The sequence below is a fragment of the Saccopteryx leptura genome, chromosome 4, assembly GCF_036850995.1.
Source record: "Saccopteryx leptura isolate mSacLep1 chromosome 4, mSacLep1_pri_phased_curated, whole genome shotgun sequence".
NCBI lineage: Eukaryota > Metazoa > Chordata > Mammalia > Chiroptera > Emballonuridae > Saccopteryx > Saccopteryx leptura.
In genome coordinates, this window is record NC_089506.1 from 146,983,702 (window position 1) to 147,004,645 (window position 20,944).

The 20,944-nt window shown below is 38.7% G+C and overlaps 1 protein-coding gene across 1 annotated transcript in view; it reads left to right on the forward strand.

Moving 5' to 3' along the window:
• The window catches only part of ADGRV1 (adhesion G protein-coupled receptor V1), a 697,985-nt gene that overhangs the window by 312,771 nt on the left and 364,270 nt on the right, over positions 1-20,944 (forward strand). Inside the window, exons 80-83 of the mRNA XM_066381830.1 lie at positions 2,667-2,916; positions 3,833-3,972; positions 6,444-6,604; positions 15,916-16,016. Coding sequence (XP_066237927.1) covers positions 2,667-2,916; positions 3,833-3,972; positions 6,444-6,604; positions 15,916-16,016 — 652 coding nt within the window. The remainder of the gene's footprint in view (positions 1-2,666; positions 2,917-3,832; positions 3,973-6,443; positions 6,605-15,915; positions 16,017-20,944) is intronic.

A 20,944-nucleotide genomic window follows, 5' to 3' on the forward strand; every position in this document is an offset into this window, starting at 1 on the left:
AAACTAGTTGCCTACGTAGTCTGTAAGTAGGACGCTAACGCATAAGCCGAAACGTTCATGTTTCAATGTTTTAAAAGTTTTTATGGGAGTGTTTCAAACTGGAAACGGTGTATGTCGAGGCTGTTGTAACCTGAGGACCCTCTGTACTGGGAGTGAAGGGTTTGGGAATTGACCAGGGATATTGAGGAGAATGATGGAACCTAAAACAGTCACTTGGACCAAGTAAAGAGAATGTCAAGTGGCATTAAGAGCTGCCTAAAGCTGGTCACTGTGACTTTGTAGTGATACTAATCAACACGATGTCCCCCCCGCCACACACACACTTCAGCATGGGTGTCAAGCAGATTGTTAGACTGATCAAAATGAGTGTAGTAGGACGTGGATATCTGGGGAGAGTCAGGGAGAGTGTAGTCATCAGCAAGGGAGAGGGACTAGGAATTTGTCACACTTGTGTCAAGGTTGAGCGTAGTCACTGTGTCTGTAATGTCCTCAGTTTACAAAGGGGGCAGAGTCCCTGGACGTGCTGACTGAGCTAACTCAGCAGGTTCTAGTGGTGTGGACGAAGATGTGCGGCCATGTGGCCGAGGCTCACTGGTCTCAGCCCTTGTTCCCTGGGAGGCAGTGGCGGGGCACTCTCAGCCGGGAGGCAGTGGCGGGCACTCTCAGCCGGGAGGCAGTGGCGGGCACTCTCAGCCGGGAGGCAGTGGCGGGCACTCTCAGCCATGTGGCCGAGGCTCACTGGTCTCAGCCCTTGTTCCCTGGGAGGCAGTGGCGGGGCACTCTCAGCCGGGAGGCAGTGGCGGGCACTCTCAGCCGGGAGGCAGTGGCGGGCACTCTCAGCTGGGAGGCAGCGGGGGAAACGTGGGACGCCGACTGGGAAGATGAGGAGATGAGTGTGGCCTCTGCAGACTGAGGTGCTTCCATGGGGATCTTGTGCGTGAGGTCTGGGTCCTTGGACGAATGGCTGGATTACAGAAAGATATTTGAAGGCATCAATTCAAATGTGGTAGTTAAAGCTGGGGGGCAGGGCTTCTTTTTTGAGAGGGCATACAGCTAGAGGTAAAGGGTAGCCCTTACCTTCTTACCCATTCCTTCCTTCTCAAATCTTCCATTAAAATTGTCTTTGCTTCATTTCCTCACTTAGCAGTCTTGACAAGGTATCATTTAGATCCATGTTATAATTATACATATATATCTTTATGTATTGTGGCCTATATTACTTTTTCATGTAATGTGTAATTTTTATCCTAATATCCTTGAAACATTTCCAGGCAGATTTTAGATCTGATTCGTCTTTGTATCTCTTTGTTGTTTGCAGGCATGATGGGTCCACTGATAAGATGCATCAGAATTGCTGGAGGACTGGTTAAAAAAATACAGATTCCTAGAAACCCTAGTTCCCTTCCCAGGCAAGGGTTCTGATTTAGTCAGTCTGGGTTGTTATCTAGAAATCTGTATTTTTAAACAAGCTTTCAACTGATTTTAACACACTGTAGGTTTGGAAGCAGTTTCGATGAGCACAGGTCTTATGCCTAGGGGATGTTCAGAACAGAATTGTTAGGTGGATACAGCCCGCTGTTCAGGGCTGTTTCTCCTAGCAGTCACTGGCCAATTAGCAGTTCTCTGAGGGGTTAGAAAGGGGTGAGCGAACCCTTGATGGGAACGTGGCTATAGATCTGTAATGTGACTATATTCTTAAATAAAGCAGAGCCTTTCACTTTAGTGCTGTGCCTTTTCTTCAGCCTAGTCCACCAGTGCTGATACGCCTCACACTGAAGAGTCCATTTCATAGCCACTGATTAATAGCTGTGAAACAGCTTTCAAAAACCCATTTTTTTAGGTTTCATGGGATCAGGCAAGGGGATGGAGAAAGTTCCCTGAAGAAATCATGGTGACCATAAAAGAACTGAAAACACATTCTCTCTACTGCTTCTGGGTTGGGAGTGTCATGATTGTACATAGAGAACAGAGCCCAGTGTAATGCATTTTAACAAATCTAAGTGGATACATAGAACAAATACAAAAATACAGTGTGTCTGTACAGTCAAGGTGCACTTTTGACTGGTCACAGGAAAGCAACAAAAGACGATAGAAATGTGAAATCTGCTCCAAATAAAAGGAAAAGCCTCCCAGTTTCTGTAGGATGATGTGGCAGCATGTGTGCATGCGCAGATGATGATGTAACCCCATGTATACAGCGGAGCAGCCCATGGCCATGCCAGTGGAGATGTGGACGGTACAGAGGAAAGTTCAGTGGCTCGCTAAATTGGAATCCGTGACCAAAATGCAACATGAATATCGGCGCGTTTATAATGAAGCACCACCACATAGGAATAACATTACTCGGTGGGATAAGCAGTTGAAGGAAATTGGCAGTTTGATGGGGAAACCCCGTTCTGGAAGGCCATCAGTCAGTGACGAGTCTGTAGAGGCTATACGGGATAGCTACCTAAGAGCCCTAAAAAATCTGTGCGTGAGCCCACATCGAATTGCACTGAATAGGTATGAAACTGGGAGAGTTTTCCTTTTATTTGGTGCAGATTTCACATTTCTATCGTCTTTTGTTGCTTTCCTGTGACAGGTCAAAAGTGCACCATGACTTTACGGACACACTGTATATATAAAATGCATGCCATTTTAACAGAGCCTTTGCTTTTCTATTGTAGAAGCAAAATCATCCTCAGCAGTTGCCCATACTTGTCAATACTGGCTCTTCACTGGTATCCTCAGCAAATCAATGGACACAAGTTCGAAGGAAAAGAAGGCGATTCTATTCGAGTTCCAGAAAGGTTATTGAATGTACTGGATGCAGAAATCATGTCTGAGAAAAGTACATGTGAATTAGTCCAGTTTACAGAGTATAGCAGCCAGCAGTGGTTTTTGAGTGGAAACAATCTTCCTGCCCTGAAAAATAAGGTAATGTATCATTATAAAGAATTCTGGCCAGAACCTGACTTTTCCAGAGCAGCTACACTCCTCTGGATGCATTTGCTTGATCAAATGGGAAGTGCTACACAGAGTGAGCTAATGCTCCCCCATGTTCCTTCTTTATGAACTATTTATAAAATGTTTTGCCTCAAAGACAGCTGGAAATATTTCCTTCATGTTTTATTGAGTAAACTATATATAAAAGTCGTGGAAGAGAAAAAGCTTTAACTAGTATGGTATCATAATGAAGTCCAGCCCTGGCCGGTTGGCTCAGTGGTAGAGTGTCAGCCCTGTGTTCAGTTCCCAATCAGGAGAAGCGACCGTCTGCTTCTCCACCCCTCCCCCTTCTTTCTTTCTCTCTCTCTTTCTCTCCCCCTCTTGCAGCCATGACTCATTCGAGCAAGTTGACACTGGGAACTGAGGATGGCACTATGGCCTCGCCTCAGGCACTAAAATAGCTCAGTTGCTGAGCAACAAAGGAATGGCTCCAGTTGGGCAGTCCATCACCCCTAGTGAGCTTTCCGGGTGGATCCCTGTTGGGGCACATGCGGGATTTTATCTCTCTGCCTCCCTGCCTCTCACTTAATAATAATAAAAATAAACAAACAAACAAACAAACAAATAAATAAATAAAATAATAATAATGAAGTCCAACAATTATGGTCCAAGTGAGTATTATCAATTGGAGCTGCTCTGAAACTGAAGTGGAGGGAAGGTGTTTGTGATGGAAAACCAGGGAGATGCTCTGCAGTTGGAAGGAAGCTACCTATAAATAGTGGCCATCAGTGTAACTGAATTGACTGGAGAAGTGAAGCAAAGTTCAGAATGGGAGATTCAGTCATGACATTAACTTGAAAACATCTTTAAACATTCTGGAGGGGTTTTTTTTGGTTCTGTATTACAGGTATTATCTTTGAGTGTGAAAGGGCAGAGTTCACAACCTCTGACCGACAACAATGAGGTTCTCTACAGGATTTATGCTGCTGAGCCTAGAATTGTTCCCAAAACCTCTCTGTGTCTCCTTTGGAATCAGGATGCTGCAAGGTACTGATTAATAATTGTTTAAAATCAAAATATGAGCCTTCTTCATTCCAGTACAAATGAGCCCAATTTTTCCTACTGAGCATTGATTGAATTTAGACAGGAATAACCTCTACAGGAAATAAAACAAAAAGAATAGAAAATGATCTAGCATTGTACAGGTGGCAAACAAAGCAAACAATTGAAATATGTGTTTAACACAATATTTACTTCTTGATTATGAATGCTTTAGTGGGACCTAGCATGGGTTCTGCTCAGCTTAGAGAACTAACTTACTGTGGTTACTGGTTAATTTATTGGGCAAGAAAGGAAATTCTTTTACCCCTTCCATCTGGACTTGTGGTTCTGGAGATGATACTCTGTGTGTAGAGAAAGTAGCAGGGATTTATAATTCTCGTTTACATATGACTTAGAGTACATTTTGGGATTAAAGCCATGCATTGGGAATGGGAAGAAGAGAGTGATTCTTTCTCTGAATCTTCTTGGCTTAAGGCCCCAAGTTTCTGAGCAGTTCTGTCACTCTGAGCTCAGCCAATGCTTTAGGGTCAGGCGGTGCTGGACCAGAGGGCACAGTGAGGGATCTGGACCCTAAGCATCAATTTAAATGTGGTTGTTAAAGCTGGGATAGCGGATTTGTTTTTTAGAAAGGGAATATAGCTAGGAGGTAAGCCCTTAGAGCTTTCTTTCTCAAATCTTTTACTGAAAATCTTTTGCTCCATTTCCCTGGTTAGCAATCTTGACAAGGTATCATTCAGATCCATGATATTAAGTATATGTATATTATACATGTGTTTTGGCCTAAATTACTTTTTAACATTTAATGCATAATTTTTATCCTAATATCCTTTAAACATTTCCAAGAAAGTTTTAGATCTGATTCACCTTTGTATCTCATTGTTTGCAAGCATGATGAGTCCACTGACACGGTGCATCAGATTTATTGGTGAACTGGTTGAAAAATAGAGATTCCTAGAATCCCAGTTCCATCCACAGGAATAATAATGGTTGAGAGTTTTAATAATTTCTTTTTTATTTTTATTTTTCTGAAGTGAGAAGCAGGGTGGGGGGGTGAGGCAGGCAGGCAGACAGACAGACAGACGCCCGCATGTGCCTGACCAGGATCCACCTGGCATGCCCACCAGGGGGCGATGCTCCACTATAACCGGAGCCATTTTAGCACCTGAGGTGGAGGCCATGGAGCCATCCTCAGCGCTGGGCCAACTTTGCTCCAGTGGAGCCTTGGTTATAGGAGGGGAAGAGAGAGAGAGAGAGAGAGAGGAAGGAGAGGGGGAGAGCTGGAGAAGCAGATGTGCCCTGGCTGGGAATCGAACCTGGGTCCTCCACACTCTGGGCCGATGCTGTACTGCTGAGCCAACCAGCCAGGGCCAATAATTTCTTAATCATAATAACATCTTTCATAAGAATGATATTTCTTGCTTAATAGATTCTTCCAGATCCACATAGTTCCAAAACCAAATGGGGATGTCCTATCTTACTTTAATATTAATAGAAATTTCATACTGAGGAAATAACACTGAAGGGTTATAGTTGGCTATTACTAACTTTCAGCCACATAAAATAAAATTCTAAATAGATTTAACAGCTTAGTTGGGTAACCAACCAACTGTCCTCTAAACATTAAAATTTTGGCTAACCTGTTTCTTTCTTTGGAAAAAAAAAGAATTATCAATTGAAATTTCAAATGCCTGATGCTGTCTTAAACATAGGTATTCTGTGATCCTCCATATGTAATTACTAATGAATATTGCAAGGTTGAATCTACTACAGTTGGGTTAAGGTCCTTGGAAAAGTAAAGAAATCAAGAGGTGCTGAGTGGGAAGAGGCTCGACCGGTCACTGAGGAGCGCGCAGAGGCCTGGGGCATGCTGTGCTGTGTTTGTGTGCTAAATTAGCCAGACCTTATAGAGACCCTTCTACACTTAAAAAAATCCTGGGAAACATTTATGTATTATAACTGGTTCCAACTTCTAAAAAAGATGAAAGAATTTTAGGAAAGCATATAAGTAGTTTGTGTGGTTCAAATCACCAGGAATTGTGAAAAATAAGGAAGGGTGAATACTATAATGGCTGTGCCAATCTTTTGGGATTTTCAAGATAGAGAGGAATATGTTCTGTTGAAAACTGTGGGTATGTTTGCTTTAGATTAGGTAGCAACTGGTAGAGCTCTGTTGAGAGAACCAGCTTCTTTGGTATCTGGAACACTTGAAGGTTGGGATAGTGTTCAGGCTGCTTCTTAAGGTACGTTGTAGGATCTGTTGTGTCATGTCATGGACAAGATGTTCCCTCCACTGTTTCATCTTGAAACTGTCGTCTGCTTATGTCTGAAGTCAAGAACACTTAAGTTCAGTAAATTATTTTTTTAAGCCTTGCTCAAGACCTTAAGTTTGATGAAAGAGGAAAAGTGACAATTGTTTTTTTTTTTGTTTGTTTGTTTTGTTTTCTTTTGCGCCCCAGCTGGCTGTCTGACAGTCAGTTTTGCAGAGTGGTTGAGGACACTTCAGACTATGTGGAATGTGCCTGTTCTTACATGTCTGTGTATGCTGTCTACGCCCAGACCGACAACCTGTCTTCATATAATGAAGCCTTTTTCTCTTCTGGATTTATATGTATTTCAGGTCAGTTGAAACAGTTTTGTGTCAATAATTTTAAATAGTTATGATGATAAAAGTCTGTTTTCTTATAGTCCTTTTGTATATGCAGTGTGCCAATACACTGCAGTTTATCAGCGCTGGGAGAAAATAAACTTTCCCATTATCTTATTCACTCGTTTATTCAGTGGATATTTATGGGTGGGCAAAAGAAAGAGGAAGAGACGGTTCCAGCTCATAAGGAATCTAAAATACAATGTGGGATCGAAGCTAGGTAACAGGAAAGGATAGACATCATGCCTAGTCTCGGGGTTTAGAGGGCGGGGTCTGCATTAGAATGTCAGGATTGTGTAAGATAATGTATACAAACCAGTTTGTATTTTTATTTAAAAAATACCTACCCCTTTGGTTGGTTTGTATTCTACAATCTAGGAACTCTAAATATGCTATGTTTTAAAAAATAAATTGTCCTTCACCTTCCACATCTAGGCTTCCTTTCTGGCAGTAGTTGGAACTTGAATTGTGTGAATATCTGTCAGACTTAACTAAGAATAACCATAGAATTATTCTCATTTACTGCATTAATTATATGTTTGGGAGTTTTAATAATTTCTTATGCTCAATAACATCTTTCATAAGAATGACATTTTTTGCTTAATATATTCTTCTAGGTCCGCAGTGTTCCAAAACCAGATGGAGACATCATATTTTACTTTAATATTAATGGAAATTTCATAGATTGGTGAAATAACTCCAGAGGGTAAAATGCTGAAATAAACCTGTATTTCAGTAGAGAGATAAAGCCAAGTGCTGCTGTGACCCACAAAAATTCCTTGCTTGTTGTAAATATTGAACATCAAAACTAAGGGTTTTAAAAAGTAAAGTGAAATGTTACTTTAATTTTATAGAAGACTAGCAGGACTATATTTCCTGAAAGAATTGTTAATAAAAACATATTTTTTTTCAGCTTACTCTAACAAAAGCTGCATAGATTTGTTCATATATTTGAGTATCAACACCTAAATATCAGTATCTACTTTTATTACTTTTGACTTGAAGTCATATTTGAAATTACAGTTGGCCCTTTAACTGTGAGTCAAGAATCCACATTAACTTTTAATTCTCCAAAAACTTAACTATTAGTAGCCTCGTGGTGACCAGAAGCCTTACTGATTGTGTCAATTAACATATATTTGGTATTATATGCAATATTCTTACAATAGAGTAAGCTAGAGGAAAAAATATTACTAAGAAAATCATAAGGAAGAAAAAATACATTTACAGTACTATATTGTATTTATTGGTACCATAAGCTTATATTATCTGTTTTAGGCTATGTATTCACCTGCAAATTTTTTCAAATTGTTGATTGAAAAAACAATTCACGTATAAGTGGACCCTGCAGTTCAAATCCATGGTATTCAAGGGTCATGACATACTGCAGTGCATGTTGCGTACTCTACAGACGAGGAGACGTGAAGTTAGGTCTCTGGGTCTCTGTTTCAGTGTCAGAGGAGCTGCACGTCCATCTTTCAGTTGGGTCCCTGGTCGCTAGTGAAGAGACTTTTATACATCACACAGACATATTCAGTAATTTAAAAATATTCAGACTAGCTCCTTTAGTGAAATGTGGTGACATCCAATTAGACAGGAAGCAGACCCTTTTATTTATAGATAGTTCACATGTATCTTTTCCAATTCTGATTCCCAGTTCTGGTTACTCTACTAGAATAGAACAACTAAAATGATCAGGGTATGAAATGGGCATACAGGCCAAAAAGTGTAGTAATGCTCAGCTTAGAAAGATGAAAAATTAGGGCATATAACCCTGACTTTTTTTTTTTTTAATTATAATTTTATTTTTTTAATGGGGTGACATCAATAAATCAGGTTACATATATTCAAAGATCAACAAGTCCAGGTTATCTTGTCTTTCAATTATGTTGCATACCCATCACCCAAAGTCAGATTGTCCTCTGTCACCTTCTATCTAGTTTTCTTTGTGCCCCTCCCCCTCCCCCTTTCCCTCTCCCTTTCCCCCCTCCCCCCGTAACCACCACACTCTTATCAATGTCTCTTAGTTTCACTTTTATGTCCCACTTACGTATGGAATAATGCAGTTCCTGGTTTTTTCTGATTTACTTATTTCACTTCGTATAATATTATCAAGATCCCACCATTTTGCTGTAAATGATCCGATGTCATCATTTCTTATGGCTGAGTAGTATTCCATAGTGTATATGTGCCACATCTTCTTTATCCAGTCGTCTATTGATGGGCTTTTTGGTTGTTTCCATGTCCTGGCCACTGTGAACAATGCTGCAATGAACATGGGGCTGCATGTGTCTTTACGTATCAATGTTTCTGAGTTTTTGGGGTATATATCCAGTAGAGGGATTGCTGGGTCATAAGGTAGTTCTATTTTCAGTTTTTTGAGGAACCACCATACTTTCTTCCATAATGGTTGTACTACTTTACATTCCCACCAACAGTGTATGAGGGTTCCTTTTTCTCCACAGCCTCTCCAACATTTGCTATTACCTGTCTTGTTAATAATAGCTAATCTAACTGGTGTGAGGTGGTATCTCATTGCAGTTTTGATTTGCATTTCTCTAATAACTAAAGAAGATGAGCATCTTTTCATATATCTGTTGGCCATTTGTACTTCCTCCTGATAACCCTGACTTTTAAAATTAGAAACCAGTTTATCAAATTCCAAGAAATTAAGCTAAGGTTACCTCATGAAGCTAAAAAAAAAAAATAGTGAAAAATAGTAAGACAGTGGTGCATATTAGTGTAACATTATGAAATTCACCTCAAAGGTGAATAACTTTAGATAAAAATGCTATAATTTTATAATATAATTATTTTAAGGAATCTAAGCATAGTTTGGAGGATAATGTCAACAAAACTTATTCTGCTTCTCATAACTCTATTGATGTTATACTGTCAAAGATAGGCTACCCCAGATTACGAACGAGATAAGTTCTGTAGGTTTGAAAATGTTTAAGTATTTATATGCACAGAAAGGTAAAAATAACCACTACGTTAAGACAGACATCTAAGTTGCACTGAATAGGTAAATGTATCTGTTCCAACTGACATACAAATTCAATTTAAAAACAAACCAACAGAACCTATCTGTTTCGTAACCTGAGGACTGCCTGTGTACATTGGATTGGAATCATCCTAATTTTACTCCGAATACAGTTTCTGTGTCTTTGTGATCTTCCATTACCCATTTCCGTTTTACCATCAGTACATGAGCTGGATCATGTTTGATGCACTTGTAGATGAGTCTCCTGTGTCGGGAATGCTTTTAAAGCAGACCGTAGAGATGGACATAGACCTCAGATTTGTTTCACTTTTTGTTTGTCTTGTTCTTTTATGGTGGAGAAGTATTTTAACACATTAGTTAAACTAAAGCTTTCCTCTTTAAATGGCTAATGGATTTATTTAATTCACAGATTACTAAGTGATAAATGCCAACACAATGTCAATTTTACAGTCACAAGAAGTGTCTATAATTGCTAAATAATAAGACTTGCAGGATAAGTAAATAAAAACACAATCCCAAGCCCTTTGAAGCTTAGTTTTAATTTTAACATGGCATAAAAAGTGTTGAATTTCTCCAGTTATGTGCTTATAGGTCTATTATTTAAGATGAATTTGGCAGGTAACAAAAGACAATGCAAATATCTTAAATAAGCAGAATGGCATCTTCAGGTGCCCAGCTTCTTCTCATTTTTGTTTGTTTGTTTGTTTACTCTTCTCAAACATATTATTTTCTCAGCTTTTCTTAACCTGGCTGAAGCAGCAAGCAGTAACCCTTGCACAATGCTAAGACTTGCCAAGGGCAAACACTTAACTGCATCCTGTTTTAAGAGCAATGAAAAGTTTCCTGAAAAACACCCAGAACGGTCTGACCTGTGGTGGCGCAGTGGATAAAGCATCACCTAGGATGCTGAGGTCGCCGGTTCGAAAACCTGGGCTTGCCTGGTCAAGGCACATGTGGGAGTTGATGCTTTCTGCTCCTCCCCCTTCTCTCTCTTTCTCTCTCCTCTATAAAAATGAATAATAAAATTTTTTAAAAATCTTAAAGAAAAAGAACATCAGCCAGAATGTTTTATTGTACATCTCTTTGTCGAGAGTTGTATTCTAGGACCTTCTGCAAACCAATCTCTGCCTGGGGGAAGATCCCGATAGAAATACTGAAACAAGCAGTGGGAGAGCAGCAGCTCTCTCTTTGAATTGTGTGTGTCTGTTGCCCAACACAGCCCTTCAAATACAATAGTGTTTCAATAGCTATTTGTTAAATTAATAAGTAAACTGTGTTCATCTGACATCCTCCCATAATGAGATATATTTGTGGCCTTATATGTAAGTTAAGTTCATACCTTCAAGTCCCAAACCATCTAATTTTATCTATCTTTAATAAAAATTCTTCTGAAATCCTTCTGGCTTTTACTCAGGACAGTTGAACACTTCCGTGGCTCTTTCTGCAATGATGGTGATCTGCACTGTCCAGTATGGTAGCCACTGGCCACATCTGGTTATTGAGCCCATGAAATATGGCTGGTGCAATTGAGAAACTGAGTTTTTAATTCTATTTAAATTTAATTAATTAAAATTTAAATAACCTAAGTGGCTCGTGTCTTTTGTATGGAACATCGCAGGTTGAACACCATGATTATCTGAAGGCTGCTATCCTGGCCACCTCGTCCCTCTGAAATAAATCCTTCCCCCTAATGCAGTGGTTCTCAAAGTGTGCACCAAGGCGCACTGGTCCATCCTAGAAGATTTCCAGGTGCGCCCTATGGTATTCCAGAGAAATATGTGCCTATTGGGGACCAAAACACCAACAGGGTTTTTGGAGTTTAGCATTTTGGGGGGACAGAGGTGTGTGTGGGGAATTGGCTGTAAGCTGACAGTCTGCCCAACCCCCCACCTCACCTGCCTGATTAGGTTGCAAAAGGCTGTTAAGCTGTGGTGCTATCCGCCATGTTCCCCAAAAAGACTGGAGGCAAGTTTCTTCTATCCTTTGTTTGGTGTAAAGTGAAGATGATGTGTGTGGTGGGGGCTTTCTGCACTCAACACAAAAGTGTAAAGAGAGAAATTCTTCAATGTATTGATGAGAAAATGAGAGTTTGCCTTTTAAATATATGCCCAAACACTGAAGAAATTGCTAGGACACATAAAGTTTATGTTTCTCATAAACACAAGAATGAAAACACTTAACACATTCACACTGGGACCTGCCAAATTTACTAAATCTTACTAAGAATTTATCTATATATATATAAAAAGATAACTTTTTTGTCATATTTTTAACCCCTCTTTTTTTTATGAATTCTAAAAAGCATAACTCAAAAATGTAACATAAAAATGTTTTTTAGGGCCCTGGCCGGTTGGCTCAGTGGTAGAGTGTCGGCCTGGTGTGCAGAAGTCCCGGGTTCGATTCCCGGCCAGGGCACACAGGAGAAGCGCCCATCTGCTTCTCCACCCCTCCCCCTCTCCTTCCTCTCTGTCTCTCTCTTCCTCTCCCACAGCCGAGGCTCCAATGGAGCAAAGATGGCCCGGGCGCTGGGGATGGCTCCTTGGCCTCTGCCCCAGGCGCTAGAGTGGCTCTGGTCGTGACAGAGCGACGCCCCTGAGGGGCAGAGCATCGCCCCCTGGTGGGCAGAGCATCGCCCCCTGGTGGGCGTGCCGGGTGGATCCCAGTCGGGCACATGCAGGAGTCTGTCTGACTGTCTCTCCCTGTTTCCAGCTTCAGAGAAATGCAAAAAAAAAAAAAAAAAGTTTTTTAGTGTCAGAATAAATTTAATTTTGTCATATTTATTTCATTTAATTACAATAAAAGCATGCTTGGATTTTATATTTTTTCTTTAATAGTTGACTTAATTATTATAACATATTTTTCAGAAATTTTTATATAGTGTGCCTACAACTATTTGTAGGATTTTAAATGCACCCCAACCTCAAAAAGTTTGAGAACCACTGCCCTAATACTGGTTATTGAGCCCATGAAATATGGCTGCTGCAATTGAGAAACTGAGTTTTTAATTCTATTTAAATTTAATTAATTAAAATTTAAATAGCCTAAGTGGCTCGTGTGTACACTAAGGTGTTTCATATTAACTTTTGTTCAACCTAGAAAACTTTTCAGGCTTGGCAATTATATGTATTTTTCTTTCCTTAGCTTGTTAGTAGCAGTAACCAAGAGGCATTGTGCTGAGGGGAGAGAATATGGAAATCAATAGAGATCAGAAAAAAATAGTAGAAAAAGTGCCAGCTGCAGCTAGCATGGGGTGGGAAAGTATTAAACAACTAGTAGGCTACTCTGACCAGGCAGTGGCGCAGTGGATAGAGTGTTGGCCTGGGACGCAGTGGACCCAGGCTCGAAGCCCCAAGGTTGCCAGCTTGAGCATGGGCTCATCTGGCTTGAGCATGGTGTCGCTGGCTTGAGCATAGGATCTTATAAATGACCTCATGGTCGCTGGCTTGAGCAAGGGGTCAGGGATTTGGCTGTAGTCTCCTCTATTGAGGCACATGCGAAAGCAATCAGTGAACAACTAAGAAGCCGCAACGAAGAATTGATGCTTCTCATCTCCCCCCTTCCTGTCTGTCTGTCCCTATCTGTTCCCCTCCCTGTCTCTCTCTTTGTCTCTGTCTCTCATAAAAAAAAAAATCAAACACACACAAATAGGCTAACAGGCTCATTATTGATTTAATTATGTATAGTAATCATTTGATTTTGTACAGATTTATCTGTAGAAAAACAGATAAGTAGTTAGATACAAAATTTATAATTGGTTTACAAAAATTTTGATAGGAAAAATATTAATATTTGGCTTAAGGAGGAGACAAACTTCAGTAATTTGGAAAGTATACTTTATTACTGAGTTACACAAAACAAGATGTTTACTATGTAGGCATATTCACATACAAACATAATATTGTACATATGTTTATGCACATGCAAACAGTCAAATATTGTATAGATAGGTAAGGATTTTTGGTCTAGCTTGACAATAGCAAAAGACTCTTACCTGTTCTTTAGACTTTTTCATGTATCAAATATGATCAGTATTACCATTTTGTTAAGGGTATTTTATCTTCCCTTTCACTTTCAAATTATACAGAAAGTTATCTGTGTTAGTAAACTAATTAATTTTTCTTTTCCAACTGAGTCTGTAACCTACATAGTGTTAGGAAAAAAGGAAAGGTAAATTATTTAGTTAGCCAAGGAATCAATTTTTAAAAAACTCTTTGAATACATCTTTATGGTAATAACTGAATATTTTAGTTTATTTTATATACTTCATATTTTAAAAAATTTACTTATTTTTATATCATTTTGTGCCCTGTTATTTATGTATTTATATTAAGGGAATTTAAACCAAAAATTGTTAACAATTTAAGAACGGATATAAATTTAAATTACAACTATTATGCAGCATCAGATAAAATAAAAGATAAATACTTAGCATATAATGCCTTAGAAACTTGGTAACTTAAGTATTTATTTCTTTACAGCTATGGTATTAAATATATTTCCTCCGGCCAGTGGAGGGTAGGGCACGGCCTACTTGAGAGTAACCGCCGTACAGTACAGGTGCAGGCTGTAGAATCTAGCCCATTTTCCTGCCTTTGGCTTTGAATCCTGGTCTGCCACCAGGTGTCATGCTAGCATGCTAATTGAAGCTTAATATACTTAATTAAAGATTCCCAAGCTGGTCCAGTTTAACTGTACTAAATTTATAGAAAATGGGCATATATTGGAATATTACCAAGTGAAGGGTAAAGGCCATGAATAAAAAAGTTGACTGGTGTGCATTTCTCCTTTGCCCAGCACTAAATCCCTTTATTTGACATTGTTACCATCTACCACAGTAAACTTAAAGTAAAGCATATATTTGCGATCACGTGGCTTATAATGAAATAAAAACTTGAAAGACCTTTTAAGTCTCTTTTCCACACATGTGCACACTCAACTGAAAACTTGAGTTTACACTAGCTTTTGTCATCCGAGGAGATTCAGTGTACATGAATAAATTGATAGCATCAGCCTCAAGAGTTTGTAGACCACGTAGGTAAAGGTGCGAAATCAGGCATGACTCTGCAGTTTCTGAATACACTGCGTCTCTGAGTGGGAGGCTTTTGGAGGAAACCCCAGGACTTGCACACCTGTCTCAGAACACCCCATGGCAGCCTTCCGAAACATGGATCACTCCAGATGTCTTGGCCAACTTTCTAGGCCAAAAGCGTCGACTAATGCAGAGCCTCACTTTTTACATGGAAGTTGATCTACCCACCCACCCTATTAAGATCTAAACATATTGAAAGTTTTTCCCAAAAGGAGTTATGAGAGGCACTTCTGTGCAGAAAACCAGACCGCATGGCATGCAAAGTACATGGCAAAGCAGCATACATATGTCACTTATGTTTGAATAATTCCTAGACAAAACACCGTACAGAGGATGACAGTGGAGTGAAAACTTAAGTGGAAGCGTTACTATATGCTGCACATTTAAATTTGAAAAGACAGGAAATATTTTAAAAATATGTATACATTCTGCATTTGAAGACCTGGCATTAAAAGAAATTTATATAACTTGCAAGACAAAAGATTTGTGGATTAATGCCTAGGTTCTCATTGTCCCCATGAAATAGTGTAATAGTTAAATCTAGTAGACTTAAGAAAATAAAATAAAATTTCTCCACCCCACTTAGAAATGGAGATGTTTAAGTTAAAAGTCATCTTAGGGGAAAGGAACACATTTTGTTTCTGGTTTTTAGCACCCAGTAGCATAAAGTTGCTTTTAAAATTCATAAGCACCACTGTTGTGATTACATAACTATTCTTAGTAGATAAAAGGGCTAATTACCAAACCTGAGTTTTGGTAGTACTATTCACAGTTTTAGGCCTGGAAAATCCTACTCACCTCTCTAATTAAAATCTATTTAACCAACCCACTTGGTATTAGACAGTTGGATTGGAATATGATTCTTTTCTTAAACAGTAAAACTTGTCTAATGGAAACAACACCAAATGCTTAATGAAATTATTATTCTGCTTAATTTGTGATTTTTTTTTAAATTGGGAAAAGAACACATAGATATTTGAAAGTTAAAGTTAACCTTTGGGTTTAATTGATGTATGAAGATTTTATATGTCATGCAAAATGGAGTAAATTAAAATTGCAACATAATCGTCCCCAGAGACTGCGCGGCAGAGGCAGGCTGCAGGCCTTTGGTGCTCATCCCTCCCAAAGCTTTTTCCTGTGCGGTTTGTTCGTGGATTATAAACCCACACATGGACCTTTTTGTTCCTACAGGTCTCTGCCTGGCTGTTCTTTCCCATGTCTTCTGCGCCAGATATTCCATGTTTGCAGCAAAGCTTCTGACTCACATGATGGCAGGCAGCTTAGGCACCCAGGTAGGCGGGCTCCGGAACTGCCGGCTTCCATGAAATGTGCACGTTTCTGTTCTCTGACCCTTGAACTGAATGTTGAAGTAAAGAGTACTTTCAAGTTACTCAAAATCATTGTGTTTAGTTTTGTATTGGAGGAGGATGGAGGGAGGAGAGTGGTAAACAGAAATGATAGTATTGGGCCTAAAATGTGGATTTGTGAACTTTCTGTAGGAAAGTGCCTTAATATCATTGCTTATAAAAAAATACCTGCTGCTTATCACAAAGTATTGAATCATCAAATTCTATGTGCTACATATACATATTAAAATTAGCATACTTAATCTGTTTGAATAAAATATACTGTTACAAATTACTTTTATGGAGGGCATTAAGATGTATATTTTAAAATATCTGGACAGTATATTTTATTTTTTGAAAAATTGTTTAGGGATCTGTGGCAGAAAAAATAGCATGAAAAACATCAAGCCATTCATTAGCATGCAGTTTAAAGCACAGAAAGCAGATAAAAGATTAAATTACTTTTCTGTCCATGAGGTACTTACAGTCTAGAAGAGGGGTCAGGAAACTTTTTGGCTGAGAGAGCCATGAATGCCACATATCTTAAAATGTAATTCCGTGAGAGCCATACAACGACCCGTGTACCTTACGCATTATCCAATAAAAATTGGTTGTTGTCCCGGAGGACAGCTGTGATTGGCTCCAGCCAACCGCAGCCATGAACATGAGCGGTAGGAAATGAATGGATTGTAATACATGAGAATGTTTTATATTTTTAACGTTATTTTTTTTCTTAAAGATTTGTCTGTGAGCCAGATGCAGCCATCAAAAGAACCACATCTGGCTTGCGAGCCATAGGTTCCCGACCCCTGGTCTAGAAAGTAGACGTACATATAAATAACTGTAAGTCAGTGTGATAAGCATAAATATACACCATTTGCAAATTACTCTGTGAATATAGATGTGGACTTAGTCATTTCTCTAGGAAGATCAAGGAAGTCTTCATAGAGGAGCAGGTGTTATTTGAGCTGGTTCAGTTTGTTGATAAGGGGAAAGATGGGCATAGAGGTTTGTAAAAGAAAGAAGTGAGGGAAGGGCGTAGTTACTTCTACTGCAAGGCTGTAATTACAGATCCAGACAGTAAGAGTACACCATATTATGTTATTGAGAAAACTGTGCAGTCTTTTTTATGAAGTAAAATTTCCTTCTTTCTGTGTGGGTGGGGGCACTTCTAGAGTGTAGAAAATGCTGGTGCTTGATTGGGTGCTGATTATATGCAAGTGTTCAATTTAGATAAATTTATTGTGCTGTACACTTATGATTTGTACACTATCTTTTAGAATTCTAACTGCATTTTATTGAACTCCAACAGAACTTTAAAAAATAATACCAGTGGAGGAGTGGAGATATAAAATGGAAAATTATCTGGAACATTGGAATTCTTTTCTCTCTCCCTCTCTTTCTCTTTTTTTGTCCTAGGAGTGAAAATGACTTGTGTAATTTTCATAACTCTATTTTTTGGTAAAAATTAAGTGTTGATTCCAAGCAGAGGAGCCCAGACTGCTTTTTTAAAGTACTTATGAACTATGGGAGGTAATAGTTTTACCAAAGGGGTCTTACATTGAATTTGGCAAGACTGTTTATATTGCCATGGTAACTATCTTGGCCATCTGATCTTACCTTTGCTTCTTGTCTGTAAGATCTTAGAAAACCTGACTTCCATAATTAGAGTTTACTTGGCCATATTCACCACCCACTCTGGTGATTTTTTGGCAGCTGAATTTGTACAAGTCTTAATTATAGAACCATAAACTACAGACGGCTCTTTAGTGTCCCGGTGGACAGATTTGCTCATGTCTAGGGATATGAAAGACAGACTCAGGATTTATATGTTGGGACTTTGCCTTTTGATTCACATTGCACTTCATATTAATTCTGGAGAAAATGGTTAGTTAAATACCATTTTTAAGTATATTGTTAAGATAGATGAAGCAGTGTAGCATGAGAAGTCTTATAATTTCTGACTTGCGACATGAAATACAGTACAAATACTCTTAATAGTTTTCTTTTCAGCAGGGAGAATGACTATATTGTTGATGGAAAAGCACTGTTTCCTCCACAGTTTTTTTATCTACTTTGATTTTTAAAATATCCTCTTGATTAAAGATAATCATCATCATCCTTAAAATCTTATAGCAAAGACTTTTAAAAACTCCTTAGGCTCTCCAGAGAAAGAAAGAAAGCTGGCTGCAGGAACTTGGGCCACACTTTCCGAATTTTATATCATGTCTGTATCTCTAGTTACAGAGTCTTACAAATGGGGTATTCCAGTTTCAGCCATGGATCTCTTATTTGGGATCCTCCATCAGCGTTGACATCCTTAGATTTTAAATTTCCTCTATAGAAGTCTTCAAAAATATAGGTTTCACCTGTGATTTTTTTGGGGAGGAGTGGCTGAAAGAATGAAACTTCTCTAGTTGACCTAGGGTATCTTAGTGTGAATTCTTTGCAGACAGGTTTCAAACCTTTATTGATGACCTAGGACTAAGTTGAATGACTTTTGTGGGAAAGGGAAGAATGGAAATGTGATGGTCTCTGACTTCCTTTCAAAGTAGTGAGTCGACCTTAGTGAGTCAGTAGTGAGGTCATCAGAAATGAGCTCCTCTGGCTGTAATTCTCTACTTCTAGAAATGTATCTACAATAGATGTCCATAGTTTATTATATGTATCCATAAATGGAGGAATATAGATAAGAATCTAAAGGGCATTCTTGCTTTAAAAATTAAAAGTTCTACTTTAATCTGAAGTTTGTTATTCTAGCATCTTTAAGAATCATTTCCTATAAATTGCCAGCAGGTGGCAGTGTAAGATTCTCTTTTTGCACAACTAGTTTCAGTCTCTAGCAAAAATGGAGTTCAGTAGAAAAAAGAGATGTTTTCACAGTTCTTTCTCTGGCTAGAGAGCATTCTTCTGCAACACAGTAACTGCACATTTTTGGTGTTCTACCTTTCCCTTTCTATCCCCTTGGTTCGCAGTTGCACTAGTGAATCTATGAGGTTTATAAGAAAGCCTGTACATCACTGGCTTGAGATATATCTTTTATCATTTATAGTTCAATTCAGGGCTATAAAATTATTTTTATTATATTTATGCTGTTATAAGCTTTTAGGAGTGTGTTACAGAAAAGTGGGTTTACTGACTATCACAGTTAGAAGTTTGCGATAACTTTCAGAATTGTTTATTTAAAAAGTATGTATTTTTGTTCAGTGCCAAGTTAGTATTTCTCACTTATCTAGGAGAAAATGGTTAAGTGGCAAGAAATTGTGAGACCATTTATTTCAAGTTTGAAGTGAAAAACAGCAAACAAATTTTCATGGCATTGGGAGATATTTCTCGGAAGAACATCTAATTATATCTGTGGAATTTTTATCTTAGAATCACATTGCCAACCCATGTGTGCCTGATAAGAGTGGTAAACAACTGGGACAAAGGACACGTTTGCAGTTCAGGGTTCTCGGTTCTGGGGGTTCTGTCAGGAAAAGCAGTTCCCCAAATCTAAAAAAAGAACAGAAGTTTCCTCATAGAAAACATGATGATAAGATAGAACTGTATTTACTCTGATGAATAAACTTAACCAGGGTGAAATATTTGTTTTTCTTTTTTCCCCTTCTGTCTTTGTTTTTTGTATGGCTTTAAGCACAATTTCTGAAACTAAAGAGCAAACTTGTATAGGAAAAAAAGTGTATGTGAAAATGCTTAAATTTACCATACTGCCTGTACATCATCTGAATTCAGATGACACTGAATAACTGAAAATTGGAAATACTTAAATATAAATTTGTGGCAGCCATTGGATATGCATGAGTTTTAGCTATAAAGGCGTTCGCTTCAAAACAGGACAGGGAGTTGCCTTCAAATCAAAGAACTGGTTTCTGGAATTTAGCAAAAGTTGGGCAGTTGGTATCTTGTCAGGTTTCTCATTCTGCGATATTTGGGGTGTCATTTTGCAGTGACATTTTGTTCCCCAGGTAGGACCCTGTTCAGATACTCCAGCTTTAACCTGCAGGGTATGTCCTGCTAGCTGTGAATATCTAGCATTTTTGAGACTCTTTAAGAATTATTGACAGAATGTGCCGGAAGCCAGGTGCCATGTGTGACCTTCCAAATATTGGCTCTTACTGGTTTTTCTTCCTGCGTCTTTCACTATCCCGTTGAAACTGCCAACTCTAAAAAGCTGTAGTGTGTAGCACTGGAGAACATGTAACTCATCAGCATATTTGTATGGATTGAAGCAGTAAGCAGTAAGGTGAGAACTGGAAAATGTTCATGAACTAGGAGACTTGTCATTAGTTGGAAGTTTTGATTAATCACTTTTAAACTTGAGTATTCTTTATTATTTCTGCGTTTTACCTTTAAAAGAAAAGTACTTAAGAGTTTAAGTACAAGGATCAACATTGGATCTTGCTTGGAGAACTGGAAACTTGAACAATCCAAAGGGTGTTTATTCAGTACAGCATTTGTGGTAATATGGTAGTGCCGTGTAAATGGCGTAGGGAAGTGTTAACTGGACTTGGAGGTAGGCCTCCTGTTAAGGTGCAGATACTGACTCAGGGAAATCTGGGCGTCTTTCTGGATCCTGCTTCTAAGGGGAGTAGTTTAGCTGTGTTATGACTGAGCACATCTCTGGTCGTCGTTGCTGCCACTGCTGCTGGTGGTATTGTTATTATTATTACTAAACTCATACTCTAAAACTACTTTCCTTACTACAAGAAATATTTAAGAAATTATGTTAATTAAATTTTTCTTTCTTTTCAATGAATTTATTTGGGTGGCACTGGTTAATAAAATGATAAGGTTTCAGGTATACACTCTGTAATATATCATCTGTACATTGTACTGTGTGTTGGTTACCATTCTAAGCCATTTTACTTTCA